The sequence below is a fragment of the Salvelinus alpinus genome, chromosome 13, assembly GCF_045679555.1.
Source record: "Salvelinus alpinus chromosome 13, SLU_Salpinus.1, whole genome shotgun sequence".
Taxonomy (NCBI): domain Eukaryota; kingdom Metazoa; phylum Chordata; class Actinopteri; order Salmoniformes; family Salmonidae; genus Salvelinus; species Salvelinus alpinus.
This window is the reverse complement of record NC_092098.1, coordinates 1,778,738-1,799,801: the sequence shown is the minus strand read 5'-3', so window position 1 is coordinate 1,799,801 and position 21,064 is coordinate 1,778,738. Positions and strand designations below refer to the sequence as shown.

The 21,064-nt window shown below is 41.6% G+C and overlaps 1 protein-coding gene across 7 annotated transcripts in view; it reads right to left on the bottom strand.

Moving 5' to 3' along the window:
- LOC139536833 (stromal interaction molecule 1-like) overlaps positions 1-20,730 on the bottom strand; it is a 90,767-nt gene extending 70,037 nt beyond the window's left edge. For 2 of the 7 annotated variants that reach the window (XM_071337479.1, XM_071337483.1), the window contains exons 1-2: positions 17,624-17,672; positions 11,916-12,040 (exon numbers count right to left, since the gene is read on the bottom strand). In XM_071337479.1, coding sequence (XP_071193580.1) covers positions 11,916-12,040; positions 17,624-17,631 — 133 coding nt within the window. In that variant the 5' untranslated portion in view covers positions 17,632-17,672. Of the gene's footprint in view, positions 1-11,915; positions 12,041-17,565; positions 17,702-20,380 lie in introns of those variants that run through there. The other 5 variants (XR_011667405.1, XM_071337480.1, XM_071337482.1 and 2 more) reach the window with 5 other exon arrangements.
- Positions 20,731-21,064: the final 334 nt, after the last annotated feature.

Here is a 21,064-nt window from a genome sequence, read left to right as displayed (position 1 = left end):
ATAGCTAACATTAGTAACACGGTAGCCTAGCTACATTCCTATTTTCCACAGCGGTGCTGTTCCCAACACTTTTCTTCTAGTTCTCCTGATTTGTCACTCCAGTTTATTTGTGTTAAACTGATTGCAATGTTCAGTTTCTACCTGAACGGTTACAGCCTGAATGAGTCTAGCTAGTTCCATTGCACATAACGTGTTATGGTGAAAGTAATGGAATGCTGTACTCCTTATTGTTTCACCTTGGCACTCCAATTTGATAAAATGTGTGGCAATCTACAGAAATCTCATACAACTCTACTTTGCTCATGTTTTGGTTAATGCACTTCCTATGAATTATTTTCAGGATCTATGTGAAGGAGTGTGAGCTGGAGAGACATCTGTCACCTGCATGGGGTGAAAAAGAGGTGGGAGAACCATAAGCGAAAAATACACGTTATCTTGACATGTATTGCTGTGCTGTACTTGGCTAATAAAAGTGAACCTTTTCTCTGAGAGCAAAAAAACACTTTCCCATCTATTTCGTATGCTTCACCAGCACATTCATGTCAGTTTGAATATATACGTGTTATAAAGGTGCAAGTAATTCCAGAGAAATGTAATTGGCATAATACCTTTTACAGGCCTTTACATGTAGTATGTTTGATTCTGAAAGCTATTATTTAAATTTTTTCAGGAGTTCAAAGCTTCTGCCATTGGAGTCAGGGGTTGCCACTCCATCAGCCCACCAGTCATCTCCTCCTCTCCCTCTCAGAAGGGTCCAGATGTGGAGGCGGGAGAAGTAGGTGACTGCCAGGGAGGCACGCCTTAGTGTACTATTTTAGAGTCCATGATTTAAGAAGTCGTTCTTTGTATTTTGTTTCAAGGGGAAACAGTAACGAGTGCAGCTTAGCATTACTTTCACCATAACAGGTTATGTGCAATGAAACTAGCTGGCTAGACAACTAGGCTCACTTTAAATAGGAAGTTGTCGCTCAACAGCAAGTAACCGTGTAGCTAATGTTACTGTTCGAACAGTTATAGTTCTACTACTAGTCCTAGTCCTACTAAAGCACATAGCTAGTTAAAGGCAGTCGTAATCCTTTTAAGGAGAACACAAACGACTTACATTTGAACACTATCGCAGAAGCCTCGCTATTCGCTATCTACCAAGCTGTTTTGTCCACCTGTGTGTGTGTGTGAGAATCAGAAAGAGTGTGTGCCTTGCACACGCGTGTTACTGTACTACTCATCTATCTGTGACATAACCAGCGTCAAATACAGTTCCCCCACACTGGCACTCCCCATCCTGTAGTTAAACTCCTAGCTAAGTGGCTAGAAACCTTCATACCGGATTATGTAGTGTTTACATAGCTAATACGTAGCTCTTATGAAGGGTCTAAGGCAAACTGTGAGTGATATTGTTTAGCTATGGCTGTGAGGGGTGGATAGGACTCTGCTTCTACTCAGGGAGATGGACGGGCAATAGGATTCCTGCAGTGACGGGCTGCATCCCAAATGGCACTATATTACCTACATAGTACACTACTTCTTACGAGAGCCCTATGGCCATATAGGAAATAGGGTGCCATTTGAGGAGCAACCATGGACTGTAGCAGAGCATTCAGACAGCAGGGGTAAATATTAGGATTAGTTTCCACCAGAGCAGAGCAGGGCTTTGTACCAAATAGCACCCTATTCCCTTTTTAGTGCAATGTAATAAATAAAGGTTCAATCAGTAAGACTGGTCTGAATGCTCATTTAAATTCATCAAGTAATAGTGCTGAGCGATTAACCAACATTTCATATTTTTGTTTTGTTCTTAAACAACTAATTGACTGACGTCGGATCAATTACTTGAATTCCATTTAGTTCGTTTTTTTGTGAGCCCATTCACAAAATAAATCAATAACTATGTGGGACAATGGGATGAAGGGAGTTGTAGTTTTCACTAAGCAAATATTCAACCTAGCTCAGCGCAGAAACGTGGTAATTAACTACAATGACCATATTCCATTGCGGCAATTTTTTTCCGGCTCATATGGATCAGAGGAAGAGGTGAAGCCAGAGGTTTCACTTTCGCCAAAACCTGTCCAAAATAAGCCCAATGTTTCTATGGGAAGTAGTGCACTGTAAAGGGAATAGGGTACTGGACTCTGGTTAAAAGTAGTGCACTGTAAAGGGAATAGGGTACTGGGCTCAGGTTAAAAGTAGTGCACTGTAAAGGGAATAGGGTACTGGGCTCAGGTTAAAAGTAGTGTGCACTGTAAATGGAATAGTGTACTGGGCTCAGGTTAAAAGTAGTGCACTGTAAAGGGAATAGGGTACTGGGCTCAGGTTAAAAGTAGTGCACTGTAAAGGGAATAGGGTACTGGGCTCAGGTTAAAAGTAGTGCACTGTAAAGGGAATAGGGTACTGGGCTCAGGTTAATTAAAAGTAGTGCACTGTAAAGGGAATAGGGTACTGGGCTCAGGTTAATTAAAAGTAGTCCACTGTAAAGGGAATAGGGTACTGGGCTCAGGTTAATTAAAAGTAGTCCACTGTAAAGGGAATAGGGTACTGGGCTCAAGTTAAAAGTAGTACACTGTAAAGGGAATATGGTACTGGGCTCTGGTTAAAAGTAGTCCACTGTAAAGGGAATAGGGTACTGGGCTCAAGTTAAAAGTAGTACACTGTAAAGGGAATATGGTACTGGGCTCTGGTTAAAAGTAGTGCACTGTAAAGGGAATATGGTACTGGGCTCAGGTTAAAAGTAGTGTGCACTGTAAAGGGAATATGGTACTGGGCTCAGGTTAAAAGTAGTGCGCTGTAAAGGGAATATGGTACTGGGCTCAGGTTAAAAGTAGTGTGCACTGTAAAGGGAATATGGTACTGGGCTCAGGTTAAAAGTAGTGCACTGTAAATGGAATAGTGTACTGGGCTCAGGTTAAAAGTAGTGCACTGTAAAGGGAATAGGGTACTGGGCTCTGGTTAAAAGTAGTGCACTATAAAGGGAATAGGGTACTGGGCTCAGGTTAAAAGTAGTGCACTGTAAAGGGAATATGGTACTGGGCTCAGGTTAAAAGTAGTGTGCACTGTAAAGGGAATAGGATACTGGGCTCAGGTTAAAAGTAGTGTGCACTGTAAAGGGAATAGGGTACTGGGCTCAGGTTAAAAGTAGTGCACTATAAAGGGAATAGAGTGCCATTTGGGACACCCAATAACACTTCAGACAGTTGTCTTCATCACATATTTCCTTTCCCATCACGCACTCCTCCATCATGGTAGAGTGGAGTCTATTTCAGTCCCACATAACTTCCTGTAGCAGCGTCACCACATGTCAGAAACCCGGAAACTGTGGGAGTGAGAAACACAGAGCCTCCCACACTATCTCTCCAGCTTCGCTAGATACACGCAGGCACGCCAGACCCACACACACACACAGCGCAGACCAACGCATGCATGTACACACACGAAGACACACAAAAAAAGTTGACGAGCCACAGACTGAAAGATACTAATGATGAGGAAGAGTCGTTGGTCTTCTTTACTGAAGTAAAGAATGAGAGTACAATAGAGACCAGTGCCGTTTCAGATGAGGGAGGACAATAGTTTTGTTTTTATGAGCATGGCCTTATTTCTATTACAGCATATTGGATGACTGTCATTCATATTCCATTCACCCAGTTCAATGTAACAGTGAAAGGTTTAGGTTACTGTCATTCATATTCACCCAGTTCAATGTAACAGTGATAGGTTTAGGTTACTGTCATTCATATTCACCCAGTTCAATGTAACAGTGATAGGTTTAGGTTACTGTCATTCATATTCACCCAGTTCAATGTAACAGTGAAAGGTTTAGGTTACTGTCATTCATATTCACCCAGTTCAATGTAACAGTGATAGGTTTAGGTTACTGTCATTCATATTCACCCAGTTCAATGTAACAGTGATAGGTTTAGGTTACTGTCATTCATATTCCATTCACCCAGTTCAATGTACCAGTGATAGGTTTAGGTTACTGTCATTCATATTCACCCATTTCAATGTAACAGTGATAGGTTTAGGTTACTGTCATTCATATTCCATTCACCCAGTTCAATGTACCAGCGATAGGTTTAGGTTACTGTCATTCATATTCCATTCACCCAGTTCAATGTACCAGCGATAGGTTTAGGTTACTATCATTCATATTCCATTCACCCAGTTCAATGTAACATTGATAGGTTTAGGTTACTGTCATTCATATTCCATTCACCCAGTTCAATGTAACATTGATAGGTTTAGGTTACTATCATTCATATTCCATTCACCCAGTTCAATGTAACATTGATAGGTTTAGGTTACTGTCATTCATATTCCATTCACCCAGTTCAATGTAACAGTGATAGGTATAGGCTACTACATCATACTCAAATTTTCCCTATACCCAGTGGCGGATTTAAGTATAGGCGACATGGGCAGCCGCTCAGGGTGGCATCTTGCCGGGGGCGCCCTTTACCGCCCCCGGCACCATTACGAAATGGTGACGAGTGCACAATCAGTTTTCTACGTCACGTCAATGATATCATGTCACCGTGTGGGACTGTGGGTCAATTAACCTTGTCGGAGTGGGCGCCCTGATTCTAGTTTGTGAGCTAGGCAGGCTACTGCCTGGGAAGGTCTCCCACTCAGAAGTACGAGATGGGGAGGTGGGCGGGGGTAGGTTGACATCAGGTCTCCCCACTGGAAGCCCGAGGTAGGTGGAGAGGGGGAATCTATCAAATAGCGCACCTCTGACTTTGTACAGTACTAACGCGATTAGTCAAAATCAGTCACACTACGAAATGCTACCAAATAAACTACAATTCATTCGCATCCTGTGAATATATAGTTTCACGGACATATTTTTGCATTTTCTTATGGTTTGTGTGAAATGGTTAAGAATAATATAAAACCAGTCTGCACACCACCAAGGTGAATCGGTTTAGTCTTGACTCTTGGTTGACAGTGTTGGGGGATGGGTAATGTATTGATGCTCGAGTGCCAAATCAACACAAATGTGTGTCTATTTGTCTTTGTTACTTCTTTTTGACATTTATGAGTCTAGTTTTTGTATATATTTTTATTATTATATAGTTTTAAATGTTATGATTATTTATTTGTGTTGTTCCAAATGTCTGAATAAAATGTACAGTTAGTGCAGAATGATGCTTTTTTTTTGGCGGGGGTTAGTTTTAAACAGTTTAAAACAAATTAAGCTAGAGCCACCACTGCCTATACCCATCATGAGGTTGCTACAACATAGGTGCACAGGTTGAGAGAAAAAAGTGACAAATTGACAGACAGTGACACATTCAATGCACACTCTTGCCTGCATCTAGTTGAATTAGGGTGTAACCATTAGTCCAACAGTTGCAAACAAGAGTTTCTGTTGGACAAATGTAGGTATGTTAATCCCCGTTTCGTTCAGTTTGTTTCCATTTTTTCAACAGAATTGTCGGAACGAATACACCCCTGATCACTCATAAACACAGTTCACTTTCATAACAGCCAAGTTGTATTCCTTCTCGCATCTATGCGCTCTCCTCCCCTCACCCTGTCCCTTCGCTTGTGGACTTCAATGCACAACACATCAGCTGTATGTGACCAGGCAAAAACTTTACAAGCCAAACCATATCATAACCACTACACACAGCCTACATCGTTGTCACCATATTAGCTAAAGTAACGTCATAGTCAGCTAGCTTATAGAACTAACACGTTAGTAAACCCGCTACAATCATGCAGTAATGTTACAGTGTACAGTCAGTAAGCAGTTTAGCAGTTACACCAGGGGGCCCCAGTGGCAATACATTTGTAAAACCAAAAGCTTCCCTTGACTTGGAAAAGTTCCAGTGTTGTGTTGGAAAGTCATAGCCAGCTAGCTAACATAGCATCCCTCTGTTTGAGCAGGTTGTTTGAGTAGGCTAAATTAGCTAGCTGCATTTGCTAGCTAAGTAAGTGAAACTGAAAAGAAAATGAAATCTCTCTCTCTCTTTCTTGTCCTTCATTTTGGAAGAAATTCATTTGTTTTAAAACTGTTCTACTATTGTCTTTCCCTCTCTTTTTGTCAACTACTACTACTCCACATTTTATGTACTGCAGTGCTAGCTAGCTGCAGCTTATGCTTTCAGTACTAGATTCATTCTCGGATCCTTTGATTGGGTGGACAACATATCAGTTCATGCTGCAAGAGCTCTGAATGTAATTACTTCCGGAGGACGTCCTCCAACCTATATACGTCTATGTAAGGTTTGAGAGCCATGAGACTCCTAGGTTTTGTATTAAAGTCAATGTACCCAGAGGAGGACGGAAGCTAGCTGTCCTCCGGCTATACCATTGTGCTACCCTACAAAGTGCTGTTGAGGCTACTGTAGACCTTCATTGCAAAATAATGTGTTTTAATAAATTATTTGGTGACGTGATTATATATAGTATAGTTTTATCTAAAAATGATAACTTTTTAAATGTTTTACTTTTTGTATTTTTTTTTTATTCACTGAGGAGCCTCCACTGATAGAGTCTGCTACTCTCCGTTCTTAATGCTCTTGAATCCAGCAACCAATTTTCTTTCAGAGAGGGCCAGTGTGTGTGTGTGTGTGTGTGTGTGTGTGTGTGTGTGTGTGTGTGTGTGTGTGTGTGTGTGTGTGTGTGTGTGTGTGTGTGTGTGTGTGTGTGTGTGTGTGTGTGTGTGTGTTTGTCGTCAGTTTATACCATATGTTTATTTTGGCTATGGATACATACCACTGCAGCACTGACTGCATCGCCGAATAGTATTGACTTATGCATGGTTCATTAACTGCAATCTTATCAACATACACACGCACACACAGAGAATGTGTGAGAATTTTCTTCAGTTACTGTCACTGCCGTGCATATTCTCCCCCAAGACGACATCATGACGGCTCAAGAAACTACACTGGACTTAGTGCAAACTGGAGACAGGCTTTGCGGTAATACAGATTGTCATACCTTCATACCGACCTTGTGCCATACCGGGATGTCCGCTGTTTTCATATCCCACTGATATCATTGCTAACCTTTTGGATTACAGGGTAACAAGTACATGGAAAATCCAATAGAGAATGCTAACTAAATGCTAACGAGCGCATTGTGAACATTTTGTACGGTTTCTGACCTAAACTATACAAGTATAAAAGTAACTCAAAATCCTACTCACAGTTTACTGAACGCACAAAACAAATATTAGCTAGGAGGGGATTCTCTGCTGTTACCAAGCAAATTCTTTATTTTGGAACAAGCTAACCACTTATCTAGATAGCTAACGAGCTCCTAAATTAGAAAACTAAATGCACAAATGCATTTAGCACATTTTAGACAGTTAACTTTATAGTTATAAGATATCTAGCTGGTAAACATATAGTTGTGTATTCCATACTGTAATTAAATCACCTGGCTCATGCTGCACAACAATGAGTGACTCACAAGGCTCCGGTCTCTCCTCCCCACCTATAGGCAGAAACTCAAACAGGAAGCACCCGTGGTAAGGACTGTTCAATGTTGGTCTGAACCATCAGAGTCTATGCTTCAAGACTGTTTTTGATCATGCGGAGAATAGTATCGAAGTTCAGTGCATTCGGAAAATATTCAGACCCCTTCAGTTTTTACACATTTTGTAACTTTACAGCCTTATTCTAAAATGGATTAAATAAAACATGTTCCCCATCAATCTACATACAATACCCCATCATGACAGAGCAAAAACAGGTTTTTAGAATTTTTTTCAAATGTATTCATTTTAAAAACAGAAATTACCTTATTTACATAAGTATTCAGACCCTTTGCTATGAGACTTAAAATTGAACTCAGTTGCATCCGATTTCCATTGATCATCCTTGAGATGTTTCTACAACTTGATGGGAGTCCACCTGTGGTAAATTCAATTGATTGGACCGGATTTTGAAAAGGCACACACCTGTCTATATAAGGTCCCACAGTTGACAGTGCATGTCAGAGCAAAAACCAAGCCATGAGGCATATTTGGAATGCTAAGCCAGACAAAATTAAACGTGCCTATTTATATAATGAATATGAGTTTGAGGTGGCTAAAATCATTCAATATTAAAGCTTTAAACATTCACTCATACATAAGTTACACTTAAATGGTTGTCCAGTAGATTATTAAGAAAGGCTCATCCTTTGTTCAAAAATTGTCTTTTTGCCTTTATACAGATTACAACGTCTCATTTCTGACTAATTGAAATTAAATTTTGTTTAAAGTGTAGCCCTTTCTTAAACAAGCCATACAAAGTTGGTTACAATTTCAGTTTTATCCTCCAGAAAAGACAAATAAACTCAGCAAAAAAGGAAACGTCCTCTCACTGTCAACCGCGTTAATTTTCAGTAAACTTAACGTGTAAATATTTGTATGAACACAACAAGATTCAACAACTGAGACATAAACTGAACAAGTTCCACAGACATGTGACTAACAGAAATTGAACAATGTGTCCCTGAACAAAGGCGGGGTCAAAATCAAAAGTAGCAGTCAGTATCTGGTGTGGCCACCAGCTGCATTAAGTACTGCAGTGCATCACCTCCTCATGGACTGCACCAGATTTGCCAGTTCTTGCTGTGAGATGTTACCCCACTCTTCCACCAACGCACCTGCAAGTTCCCGGACATTTCTGGGGGGAATGGCCCTCGACCTCACCCTCCGATCCAACAGGTCCCAGACGTGCTCAAAGGGATTGAGATCCAGGTTCTTCACTGGCCATGGCAGAACACTGACATTCCTGTCTTGCAGGAAATCACACACAGAACGAGCAGTATGGCTGGTGGCATTGTCATGCTGGAGGGTCATGTCAGGATGGGCCTGCAGGAAGGGTACCACATGAGGGAGGAGGATGTCTTCCCTGTAAAGCACAGCGTTGAGATTGCCTACAACGACAAGAAGCTCAGTCCGATGATGCTGTGACACACGCCCCAGATCATGACGGACTCTCCACCTCCAAGTCGATCCCGCTCCAGATTATAGGCCTCAGTGTAACGCTCATTCCTTCGAGAATACAAGCGAATCCGACCATCACCCCTGGTGAGACAAAACCGAGACTCGACAGTGAAGAGCAGCGACGGTGGGTTTGTGCCCATAGGCGACGTTGTTGCCGGTGATGTCTGGTGAGTACAGGCCTACAAGCCCTCAGTCCAGCCTCTCTCAGCCTATTACAGACAGTCTGAGCACTGATGGAGGGATTGTGCGTTCCTGGTGTAACTCGGGCAGTTGTTGTTGCCATCCTGTACCTGTCCTGCAGGTGTGATGTTCGGTTGTACCGATCCTGTGCAGGTGTTGTTACACATGGTCTGCCACTGCGAGGACGATCAGCTGTCCGTCCTGTCTCCCTGTAGCACCGTCTTAAGCGTCTCACAGTACGGACATTGCAATTTATTGCCCTTGCCACATCTGCAGTCCTCATGCCTCCTTGCAGCATTCCGAAGGCCCGTTCACGCAGATGAGCAGGGACCCTGGGCATCTTTCTTTTGGTGTTTGTCAGAGTCAGTAGAAAGGCCTCTTTAGTGTCCTAAGTTTTCATAACTGTGACCTTAATTCCCTACCATCTGTAAGCTGTTAGTGTCTTAACAACCGTTCCACAGGTGCATGTTCATTAATTGTTGGGAAACAGTGTTTAAACCCTTTACAATGAAGATCTTTGAAGTCATTTGGATTGTTATGAATTATCTTTCAAAGACAGGGTCCTGAAAAAGGGACATTTCTTTTTTTGGTGAGCTTATATTTGCCTTTGAAGTTGGAGCACAGCGACTGGCATTTCCATCAATTAATAAAAAGCATTATAAGCAATGGATATTTTTTTTTTCAGACAATTTGGCCAGCAACAATTTTATTTATCAGCTTTTTATAAATAATACCGGCCAAAAGCCTGCATTTATCAGCTAACGGAAACCCTGGTGGGAACGTACGTTTTTGGTTTCCCATAGCTTCTGGGAACGAAGCCTGACCGGTAAAACTGAACGCTTTTTCAGCGTTCTGAGAACGGAAGCGACATTTTTGCCTGTTCCGAGAACATACATTTTTAGGTTGCAGGGATATTCAGAGAACATTTTACTATGGTTCCCTAAAATAATTTCTGGTAGGTTTTGTTATCGTTCTGAGAATGGAAATGATAGGTTATTTGAAGGTAATTAAATAACGTTCTGAGAACATTTTTCAAGAAGACTTTTAATAACTGTTTTGAACCCCAAGCACAGATAGGACACATGGAAATGCATTTGCTTAGGCATTAATCATGTCAACACATTTATTTTTTATTGTGGCATGGCATCAGTGAGATCTGAAACTACAAACTTCTGTTCTCTATCCATGGAGCTAGTCCACTGAACCAGCGGGATGGAGCTAGTCCACTGAACCAGCGGGATGGAGCTAGTCCACTGAACCAGCGGGATGGAGCTAGTCCACTGAACCAGCGGGATGGAGCTAGTCCACTGAACCAGCGGGATGGAGCTAGTCCACTGAACCACCGGGATGAGGCTAGTCCACTGAACCACCGGGATGAGGCTAGTCCACTGAACCACCGGGATGTGGCTAGTCCACTGAACCACCGGGATGTAGCGAGTCCACTGAACCACCGGGATGTAGCGAGTCCACTGAACCACCGGGATGGAGCTAGTCCACTGAACCAGCGGGATGGGCTAGTCCACTGAACCACCGGGAGCTAGTCCACTGAACCTAGTCCACTGAACCACCGGGATGGAGCTAGCATCGCATGTTTTTTGAACTCATATAAAAAGCTGTTCGTTGTAGTCTATTCAAAACAGACCCCATTTCAAAGTAACTCATTAAAATAATTTGTGGCCAATTAGTGGGCACGGCCAACACACCTGACCACACTTAACAAGATAGATGATAAGAGAGAGTTTTGTTGATTCTGAGAACAGAATGTATATGTTTTTAAATATTTAAAAAAAATTCTAAGAATGTTACTTACAGTTTCTTGTGGTTTTGATGGAAAGTTCTTAACGTCCTTTGAACTATTTAAGAACATGACAGTAAATAGAGTCATGATTAAACCTGTAGGAAACGTTATGCTGAAATTCCCACAGAAGAACGTTGTTTCTTAATGTTCTCTGAAAAATGCGAGAACGTGACTTTAAATAGAGCCATGAGGACACTTGTAGTAAACGTTATGCTGAAATTCCCACAGAAGAACGTTGTTTCTTAATGTTCTCTGAAAAATGCGAGAACGTGACTTTAAATAGAGCCATGAGGACACTTGTAGTAAACGTTATGCTGAAATTCCCACAGAAGAACGTTGTTTCTTAATGTTCTCTGAACTATGAGATTATTCCAATGTCAAACCAGTTGGAGAACGTTCCTATAAAATTACCAACATTGAAATTAAATGTAACCATGTTTGCACTTTGAGGAAACGTTCTGTTAAATGCTAGCTGGGTTTTCAACTGTACATGTCATACATCAACTATGGCTATCCCATCCACAACAGTCCAGAAACAGTTTGGTCATCCTGAATGCACCCAACCAGGTCAGTCTTTCACAGACCTGAGGGGCCTATAGGCAGGAAGTAAGCAGGGAATAGGCAGGGCTATGTTCAAAGGATTTGGGAACATGAGGAGTCAACCTCATGTTCCCAGCAGTCTGCACTACAAAACAACCACCGGACCACTTCCTCTCTGTGTCCCAAATGGCACCCAATCTCCCCTATAAAGTGAACCACTATTGACCAGGGCCCATAGACCCCGTAGGGCTCTGGTCAAAAGTAGTGCACTATGTAGGGAATGCGGTGCTCAGTCTGGTCTGTGTGATGATGATGTCACTTGCTAGGCCACAATGGATGCAATAGGCTGCTCTATGTTGTGTGTTAGATTGCAGAATGCTTTAAAGACCTGAATGCTGCCAAACGCTGCCATCCTAAATGGTATTTACGGAGAGTTTGGCCAGTCAGTCTTACCCGAGGCTCCATTGCCAACCTGCAGATGGATGGGAGAGGCCTGATTGGTCCTGTCTGACTCGCTCTGACCCCAAAGGCACACACACACCACATACACCGTCACCAGCCACACACACCCCATCCTCCTGAAAAAGAGAGAGAGAGAGAGAGAGATAAAGACAGCAACACAATTAGACCCAACCAAATCATTAGAAAACAAAAAGATAATTACTTGACACATTGGAAAGAATCAACAAAAAAACTGAGCAAACTAGAATGCTATTTGGCACTAAACAGAGAGTACACAGTGGCAGAATACCTGACCACTGTGACTGACCCAAACTTAAGGAAAGCTTTGACTATGTACAGACTGTAGTGAGCATAGCCTTGCTATTGAGAAAGGCCACCGTAGGCAGACCTGGCTCTCAAGAGAAGATAGGCTATGTGCACACTGCCCACAAAATGAAGTGGAAACTGAGCTGCACTTCCTAACCTCCTGCCAAGTGTATGACTATATTAGAGACACATATTTCCCTCAGATTACACAGACCCACAAAGAATTTGAAAACAAACCCAAATTTGATAAACTCCCATATCTACTGGGTGATATAACGCAGTGTGCAGTCACAGCAGCAAGATTTGCAACATGTTGCCACAAGAAAAGGGCAACCAGTGAAGAACAAACACCATTGTAAATACAACCCATATTTATGTTTATTTATTTTGTCTTTTAACTATTTGCACATAATATGTCATTACTCTTTCGGAGCTTTTGTGAATGTAATGCTTACTGTGAATTTTTATTTTTTATTGTTTATTTCACTTTTGTTTATTAACTATTTCACTTGCTTTGGCAATGTAAATATATGTTTCCCATGCCAATAAAGCGCCTTGAATTTGATTGAATTGAGAGAGAGAGAGAGAGAGAGATAATATTATCTATCTCTACATCCAGGGCTTTAAGTTAATATTTTTAATTAGTAGCACTGGTGCTCCCAACTAAAAAAAGTTAGGAGCACCACATGAAATTTATCGATTGTGATACAGCCTACTGTATATAGGGCCTATATGAATTATATCTACTTTTGAAGCACGTGCCCTAGAAACTAATCAAATAAAGTGTTATTTGTCACATGCTTCGCAAACAACAGGTGTAGACTAACAGTGAAATACACTGCTCAAAAAAATAAAGGGAACACTTAAACAACACAATGTAACTCCAAGTCAATCACACTTCTGTGAAATCAAACTGTCCACTTAGGAAGCAACACTGATTGACAATAAATTTCACATGCTGTTGTGCAAATGGAATAGACAAAAGGTGGAAATTATAGGCAATTAGCAAGACACCCCCAAAAAAGGAGTGATTCTGCAGGTGGTGACCACAGACCACTTCTCAGTTCCTATGCTTCCTGGCTGATGTTTTGGTCACTTTTGAATGCTGGCGGTGCTCTCACTCTAGTGGTAGCATGAGACGGAGTCTACAACCCACACAAGTGGCTCAGGTAGTGCAGTTCATCCAGGATGGCACATCAATGGGAGCTGTGGCAAAAAGGTTTGCTGTGTCTGTCAGCGTAGTGTCCAGAGCATGGAGGCGCTACCAGGAGACAGGCCAGTACATCAGGAGACGTGGAGGAGGCCGTAGGAGGGCAACAACCCAGCAGCAGGACCGCTACCTCCGCCTTTGTGCAAGGAGGTGCACTGCCAGAGCCCTGCAAAATGACCTCCAGCAGGCCACAAATGTGCATGTGTCAGCATATGATCTCACAAGGGGTCTGAGGATCTCATCTCGGTACCTAATGGCAGTCAGGCTACCTCTGGCGAGCACATGGAGGGCTGAGCGGCCCCACAAAGAAATGCCACCCCACACCATGACTGACCCATCACCAAACCGGTCATGCTGGAGGATGTTGCAGGCAGCAGAACGTTCTCCACGGCGTCTCCAGACTCTGTCACGTCTGTCACATGTGCTCATGTGCTCAGTGTGAACCTGCTTTCATCTGTGAAGAGCACAGGGCGCCAGTGGCGAATTTGCCAATCTTGGTGTTCTCTGGCAAATGCCAAACGTCCTGCACGGTGTTGGGCTGTAAGCACAACCCCCACCTGTGGACGTCGGGCCCTCATACCACCCTCATGGAGTCTGTTTATGACCGTTTGAGCAGACACATGCACATTTGTGGCCTGCTGGAGGTCATTTTGCAGGGCGCTGGCAGTGCTCCTCCTTGCACAAAGGCGGAGGTAGCGGTCCTGCTGCTAGGTTGTTGCCCTCCTACGGCCTCCTCCACGTCTCCTGATGTACTGGCCTGTCTCCTGGTAGCGCCTCCATGCTCTGGACACTACGCTGACAGACACAGCAAACCTTTTTGCCACAGCTCGCATTGATGTGCCATCCTGGATGAACTGCACTACCTGAGCCACTTGTGTGGGTTGTAGACTCCGTCTCATGCTACCACTAGAGTGAGAGCACCGCCAGCATTCAAAAGTGACCAAAACATCAGCCAGGAAGCATAGGAACTGAGAAGTGGTCTGTGGTCACCACCTGCAGAATCACTCCTTTTTTGGGGGTGTCTTGCTAATTGCCTATAATTTCCACCTTTTGTCTATTCCATTTGCACAACAGCATGTGAAATTTATTGTCAATCAGTGTTGCTTCCTAAGTGGACAGTTTGATTTCACAGAAGTGTGATTGACTTGGAGTTACATTGTGTTGTTTAAGTGTTCCCTTTATTTTTTTGAGCAGTGTATATACTTATGGGCCCTTCCCAACAATGAAAAATAGAGAAATAATTGAAAAATAATTACAAGGAATATATACACAATGAGTAACGATAACTTGGCTATATGCACGGGGTAAGTACCGAGTCGATGTACAGGGATACGAGCTAATTGAAGCAGATACACTACCGGTCAAAAGTTTTAGAACACCTACTCATTCAATGGTTTTTCTGGTGTCTGGTGGTTATGGGGAAGCAAGCGAGTCGCTTGCACGATGATGTGTAGCCTATGATCGAAGGCGAAGCCGGAATGGAGCTTGCCTGCCCACACTCAATACAAAATATACACATACAAACGACAGCATACAAATACACACAAACATTAACACCACACCTGCCCAAGTGCAAATACAAGTCACTGGGAAGGTGAGTCCAAGTCACCAATGGTCGAGAAGGCGAGTCCAAGTCCGAGTCACCAATGGTCAAGTCCAAGTCGAGTCACAAGTCATGAAAATCGGGACTCGAGTACTACAACACTCGTTGAAATGCGTCACTAGGTACAGTACAGTAGAATGTGTAAATAGGATTTACACTGTAGCCCTTCGTCTAAGCAAGGCAAACCATGTGATGTAGACAGGGCTCTAAAGTGCGAAATATCTTGCTGTGCGACCAGGAATTTTAATTTGGGGAGCACTGTGTGACTATGAAAAAAAGTATTGTTGTAATGATAAGGCTTCACTGTACTGTTATTTATGAGTGCTCTGGAGAAACAAGTGCGTGTAGATTCATTAGCGTCAGGGTTGCACCATTACCGCAGTGAAAACGACTTGCTTCTAGCCCAACCAGGACAAAAGATCTGACCCATATTACCGGCACAACATTTTTTATCTTACTATAGCGGATCGCCCGGACCGCATTTTACATTCAGAAACCATGTTGTGGGCCGTTCTAAAACTACACTTTGTTGAGCTGTGTTACATCATTGGCTAGCTAGCTAATGACCTGGTAACTTTACTAGTATATCCAAACATTTAGGGGCACAGAAAGAAAGGAAAACAGATAGCTTCTTCGGGAGATCAATAATCATAGCAATGAATGAACGACGGGTCTCTTGCATGTTGTCATCACAAACGTCACTTTTTTAGAGACAGTGTACAATTTTCAATGTAGTGCATCTCAATAGGAAAATAGTGCTTTCACACAATGTAGAAACCTAATATTCCACAAATGACAGGTATTCCTATCAACAATTTAGCTTTTATAATAAACTAATGTATTTGCAGTGTTACATATTACATACCTGGATAAGAGGAACACCTATGTGAGAATGCTATTCATTGACTATCGCTCAGCGTTCAACACCATAGTGCCCTACAAGCTCATCACTAAGCTCAGGACCCTGGGACTGAACACCTCCCTCTGCAACTGAATCCTGGACTTCCTTACGGGCCGCCCCCCAAGTGGTGAGGATAGGCAACAACACATCCGCCACACTGACCCTTAATACGGGGGACCCTCAAGGGTGCGTGCTTAGTCCCCTCCTGTACTCCCTGTTCACCCACGACTGCGTGGCCGCGCACGACTCCAGCATCATCATCAAGTTTGCTGACGACACAATGGTTGTTGGCCTGATCACCGATGACGAGGGAGGAGGTCAGTGACCTGGTATTGTGGTGCCAGCAATCTCTCCCTCAAAGTCAGCAAGACAAAGGAGCTGATCGTGGACTACAGGAAACAGAGGGACAAGCACACCCCCATCTACATAGATGGAGCTGTAGTGCAGTGGTTTGAGAGATTCAAGTTCCTCGGTATCCACATCACCAAGAAATGATCATGGTCCGCAAACACCAAAACAGTTGTGAAGAAGGTACAATAACGTCTCTTCCCCCTCAGCAGGCTGAACATATTCGGCATGGGCCCTCAATCCTCAAAACGTTATATAGCTGCACCATTGAGAGCATCTTGACTGGCTGCATCACTGCTTGGTATGGTAACTGCTTGGCATTCGACCGCAAGGCGCCACAGAGGGTAGTGCGTACGGCCCCTGCCAACAAGGACCTCTATACCAGGCGGTGTCAGAGAAAGGCCCTAAAAATTGTCAAAGACTCCAGCCACCCAAGTCATAGACTGTTCTCTCAGCTACCACATGACAAGCGGTACCGATTCACCAAGTCTGGAACCAACAGGATACTGAACAGCTTCTACCCCCAAGCCATAAGACTGCTAAATAGTTTACTACTTGAGAAAAAGTTTACAAGTATTTGGTTTTAAACATACTTAAGTATCAAAAGTAAATGTAATTGCTAAAATATACTTAAGTATTAAAAGTAAAAGTGCAAATAATTTCACATTCTTTATATTAAGCAAACCAGACGGCACGATTTTCTTGTTTTTTATGTTTACGGATAGCCAGGGGCGCAGTCCAACACTCAGACATAATTTACAAATGAAGCATGTGTTTAGTGAGTCTGCCAGATCAGAGGCAGTAGGGATGACCAGGGATGTTCTCTTGATAAGTGGACCATTTTCCTGTCCTGCTAAGCATTTGAAATGTAACTACTTTTGGGAGTCAGGGAAAATGGATGAGTACATTATTTTCTTTAGGAATGTAGTGGAGTAAAAATTGTCAAAAATATAAATAGTAAAGTACAGATACCAAAAAAAACGACTTAAGTAGTACTTTTAAGTATTTTTACTTAAGTACTTTACACCACTGTTAAATTATTAGTGGATTTTATGGTCGAAAGCTTATACGTAGCCTAGATAATTTAGTAATTTATCAATCCTGAAATTATTAGATAATTCCCGACTGTTTGAAATGCAATGTACTGACCTTTAATTCGTTTTCTGTTCCTAAACAAACCACACAGACACGAAACACATCCACCCAGAAACAATGACAACAAAAGTAGCCTATCAATGTTGTTATGCTGAAGAAAACAAAAAGAACTGCTTACTTTAAAAGTTAAAGTAGGCCTTTAACTATGGATATTCGATAAGATAATAAATGCCCACCTTCTCATTCTCAATATTAGATATTACAGAACTTGTGGTCAAGTCCTTCAGTTACTCACTTTTAGTTCCGCTTTATTTTACAACCAACCCAGCTAGCACATAATGTTCTGAGAACCATATGTTTCTTAGTTGGGAATTTCAGTAAGATAACTTCAGTATGTTTCCTACAGGTTTCCTCATGGTTTTATGTAAGTCATGTTCTCAGAATGATCAGAGAACATTAAGAAACAGCATTCTTCTGTGGGAATTTCAGTACTTCAACATAGTTTTTTTGCAGGTTTCCTCATGTTTCTATTTAAAGTCATGTTCTCAGAACATTCAGAAAACGTTCCATGAAAACCTTAGTAACATTCAAAAAATAATTGTACTAATGTTATTCAAAAACATGTGCGCTAAACTCTATATATTGTTACGTGTGTTCAGGTGTGTTGGCTGCACACATTAACCTCTTGACGCTAGGGGTCAGATTTTTTTATTTTTAAATAACGTTCCCAAGGTAAACAGACTATTTCTCAGGTTCAGATCGTAGAATATGCATATAATTTACAGATTAGGATAGAAAACACTCCAAAGTTTCCAAAACTGTCAAAATATTGTCTGTGAGTATAACAAAACTGATTCTGCAGGCGAAAACCTGAGGAAATCTAACCCGGAAGTGATTTAAAAAAAAAAATGTAATCTGTGTTTCCTGGCCCGTCTTTCTTCCATTTCCAATGGCTTCCTCAGGCTGTGACCAGGCTTTAGACATAGTTTCAGGCTTTTATTTTGAAAAATGAGCGAGATTTTTCAAAACTAGTCAGGTGTCCTCTGATTAGTTCCTGTGCGCGAGAGGGGTAGCTCTCCATTTTCTTTCTCTCTTTTATTGAATAGGTTACGGTCCGGTTGAAATATTATCGATTATGTTTGTTAAAAACAACCTGAGGATTGATTATAAAAAACATTTGACATGTTTCTACGAACATTACGGATACTTTTTGGAATTTTCGTCGAACGGAACGGGGCTTTGGTTTTCTGAACATAACGCGAAACCCAAATGCCGTTTTTTTGTTAAAAAAAGTAATATTTATCGATCAAAAATAACATTTGTTGTGTAACTGGGAGTCTCGTGAGTGCAAACATTTTTTAAATTTTTTTTTTATTTTACCGTTATTTTACCAGGTAAGTTGACTGAGAACACGTTCTCATTTGCAGCAACGACCTGGGGAATAGTTACAGGGGAGAGGAGGGGGATGAATGAGCCAATTGTAAACTGGGGATTATTAGGTGACCGTGATGGTTGAGGGCCAGATTGGGAATTTAGCCATTTAACATCCGAAGATTATCAAAGGTAAGCGATTCATTTTATTGCTTTTCTGACTTTCGTGACCATGCTAATTTGGGGCTAGCTGTTGTAGCATTGATTGATACACTCACAAAAGCTTGGATTGCTTTCGCTGCAAAGCATATTTTCAAAATCTGACACGATAGGTGGATTAACAACAAGCTAAACTGTGTTTTGGTATATTTCACTTGTGATTGCATGATTATAAATATTTTTTGTAATATTTTTGAGTCTGATACGTTTGGGAATTTTCTTCTGCCTTTCAGTACCGTAACGAGGCTGTAGTTTTCTGAACATAACGCGCAACCCAAATTGCGTTTTTTTGTTATAAAAGTAATATTTATCGAACAAAAATAACATTTATTGTGTAGCTGGGAGTCTCGTGAGTGCAAACATCCGAAGATATCAAAGGTAAGCGATTAATTTGATTGCTTTTCTGACTTTCGTGACCATGCTAATGTGGGGCTAGCTGTTGTAGCATTGATTGATACACTCACAAAAGCTTGGATTGCTTTCACTGCAAAGCATATTTTCAAAATCTGACATGATAGGTGGATTAACAACAAGCTAAACTGTGTTTTGGTATATTTCACTTGTGATTGCATGATTATAAATATTGTTTGTAATATTTTGCGCCCTGCAATTCAGCGGTTGTTTAGGAAAATGTTCCCGCTAAAGGGATTTGTAGCGCAGAGAAGTTAATTGGCCACACCTGATCTTAATGAGTGCTTGTTTCCATTGAAATGGGTTCCGTTTGAATAGACTAAAATGTACAGCTTTGTATGAGTAAAAATAAAATGACACACTAGCTCCTTCCTTTTGGCGTAGTGGACAAATTCCATGGTTATAGAACAGAAGATTATAGGTTCGAATCGCACTGAAGTGCCACCTATAGAAAAATAAATGTGTTTGAGTGACTAATACCTATTCATTTCCATGTGTCCTATCGGTGCTCGGAGTGCAAAGCAAATAAACTAGGCTAGCAGTGATATTGGAAGTATTATTGAAACATTCAATTAAACTTTTATGAAGTTTTTAAAAAAACACTAATTTCCATTCTATAGTAAACCATAGTAAAACGTTCTCAGAACCTCAATGCAACCTAAAAATGAATGATCCCAGACAGGCGAAACTTTCACTTCCATTCACAGAACATTTAAAAGCTAAGTTTTACCAGTCAGGAAACGTATGGCTCAGTTCCCAGAACTAATAGGGAAACCAAAACATTACGTTCCAACAACTTCCAACGAACCAAATCTGCTAGCTGGGAAGTGACACAAACGTGGCCAGACAATAAGCATATCACAGTAATAAATAAGCGATGCCAATGTAAACAAAGTAACAACCTTCGATGTATACCTAATAATAACTCGGTATTCAATATCAAAGTGCAACTTTCCATCTCCATTTTACTACGTCGTCGTTGAGAAACTCACCTTTACAACTTGGGATATCCTATGAGATATGCAGCTGTTTTACGATCCCCAACACAGTAAAGTCCTCTGGAGTTTCTGTGTACTGTGACTAGATATTGTCCGGTCCTTTTGTGTAGATCATTTGAAATCAGTTTTAAAATAAGTCCACTCGGAGCGCGATGTCTGATGTCGCCCTTGTCTTCGCGCGGAGAATAGGCACTGCACTGTATGGGTAGACTAAACTATACCTAATCGAGATCAGTTTACTTCAAACAGCTCCTTCCCCTCTCACCAGAACACATTTTTATATCATCTCTAACTTGTCCTCTGGATATGATCTGTGGATAATATACTGTCGTACACTGAGTGCGCTCCACACGGAGCGCGGAAGCCACCTACAGGATTTACCAGAAAAGCGCACTTCATTCCGGAGTTCTTTTTTCTATCCGAACTGTCACTAAACTCAGACGTCAAAACCCCTTCCTGCACTTAACCCCTCTAGTAGGCCTATAAACATAACTTTTATCTGTTAAATGTAGGGGCCTATGTTATCCTATTTAACTATAATGAACACACACTTTATTTATGTTGTTTTCGTTGTGGCTAGCAATGTGCATTAACTGCTATGAATGCATAAAGATGGTATTTAACGAATTCGTTCATATGTGTATATATATATATCTAGTGTGAGCAATTACCTACAAA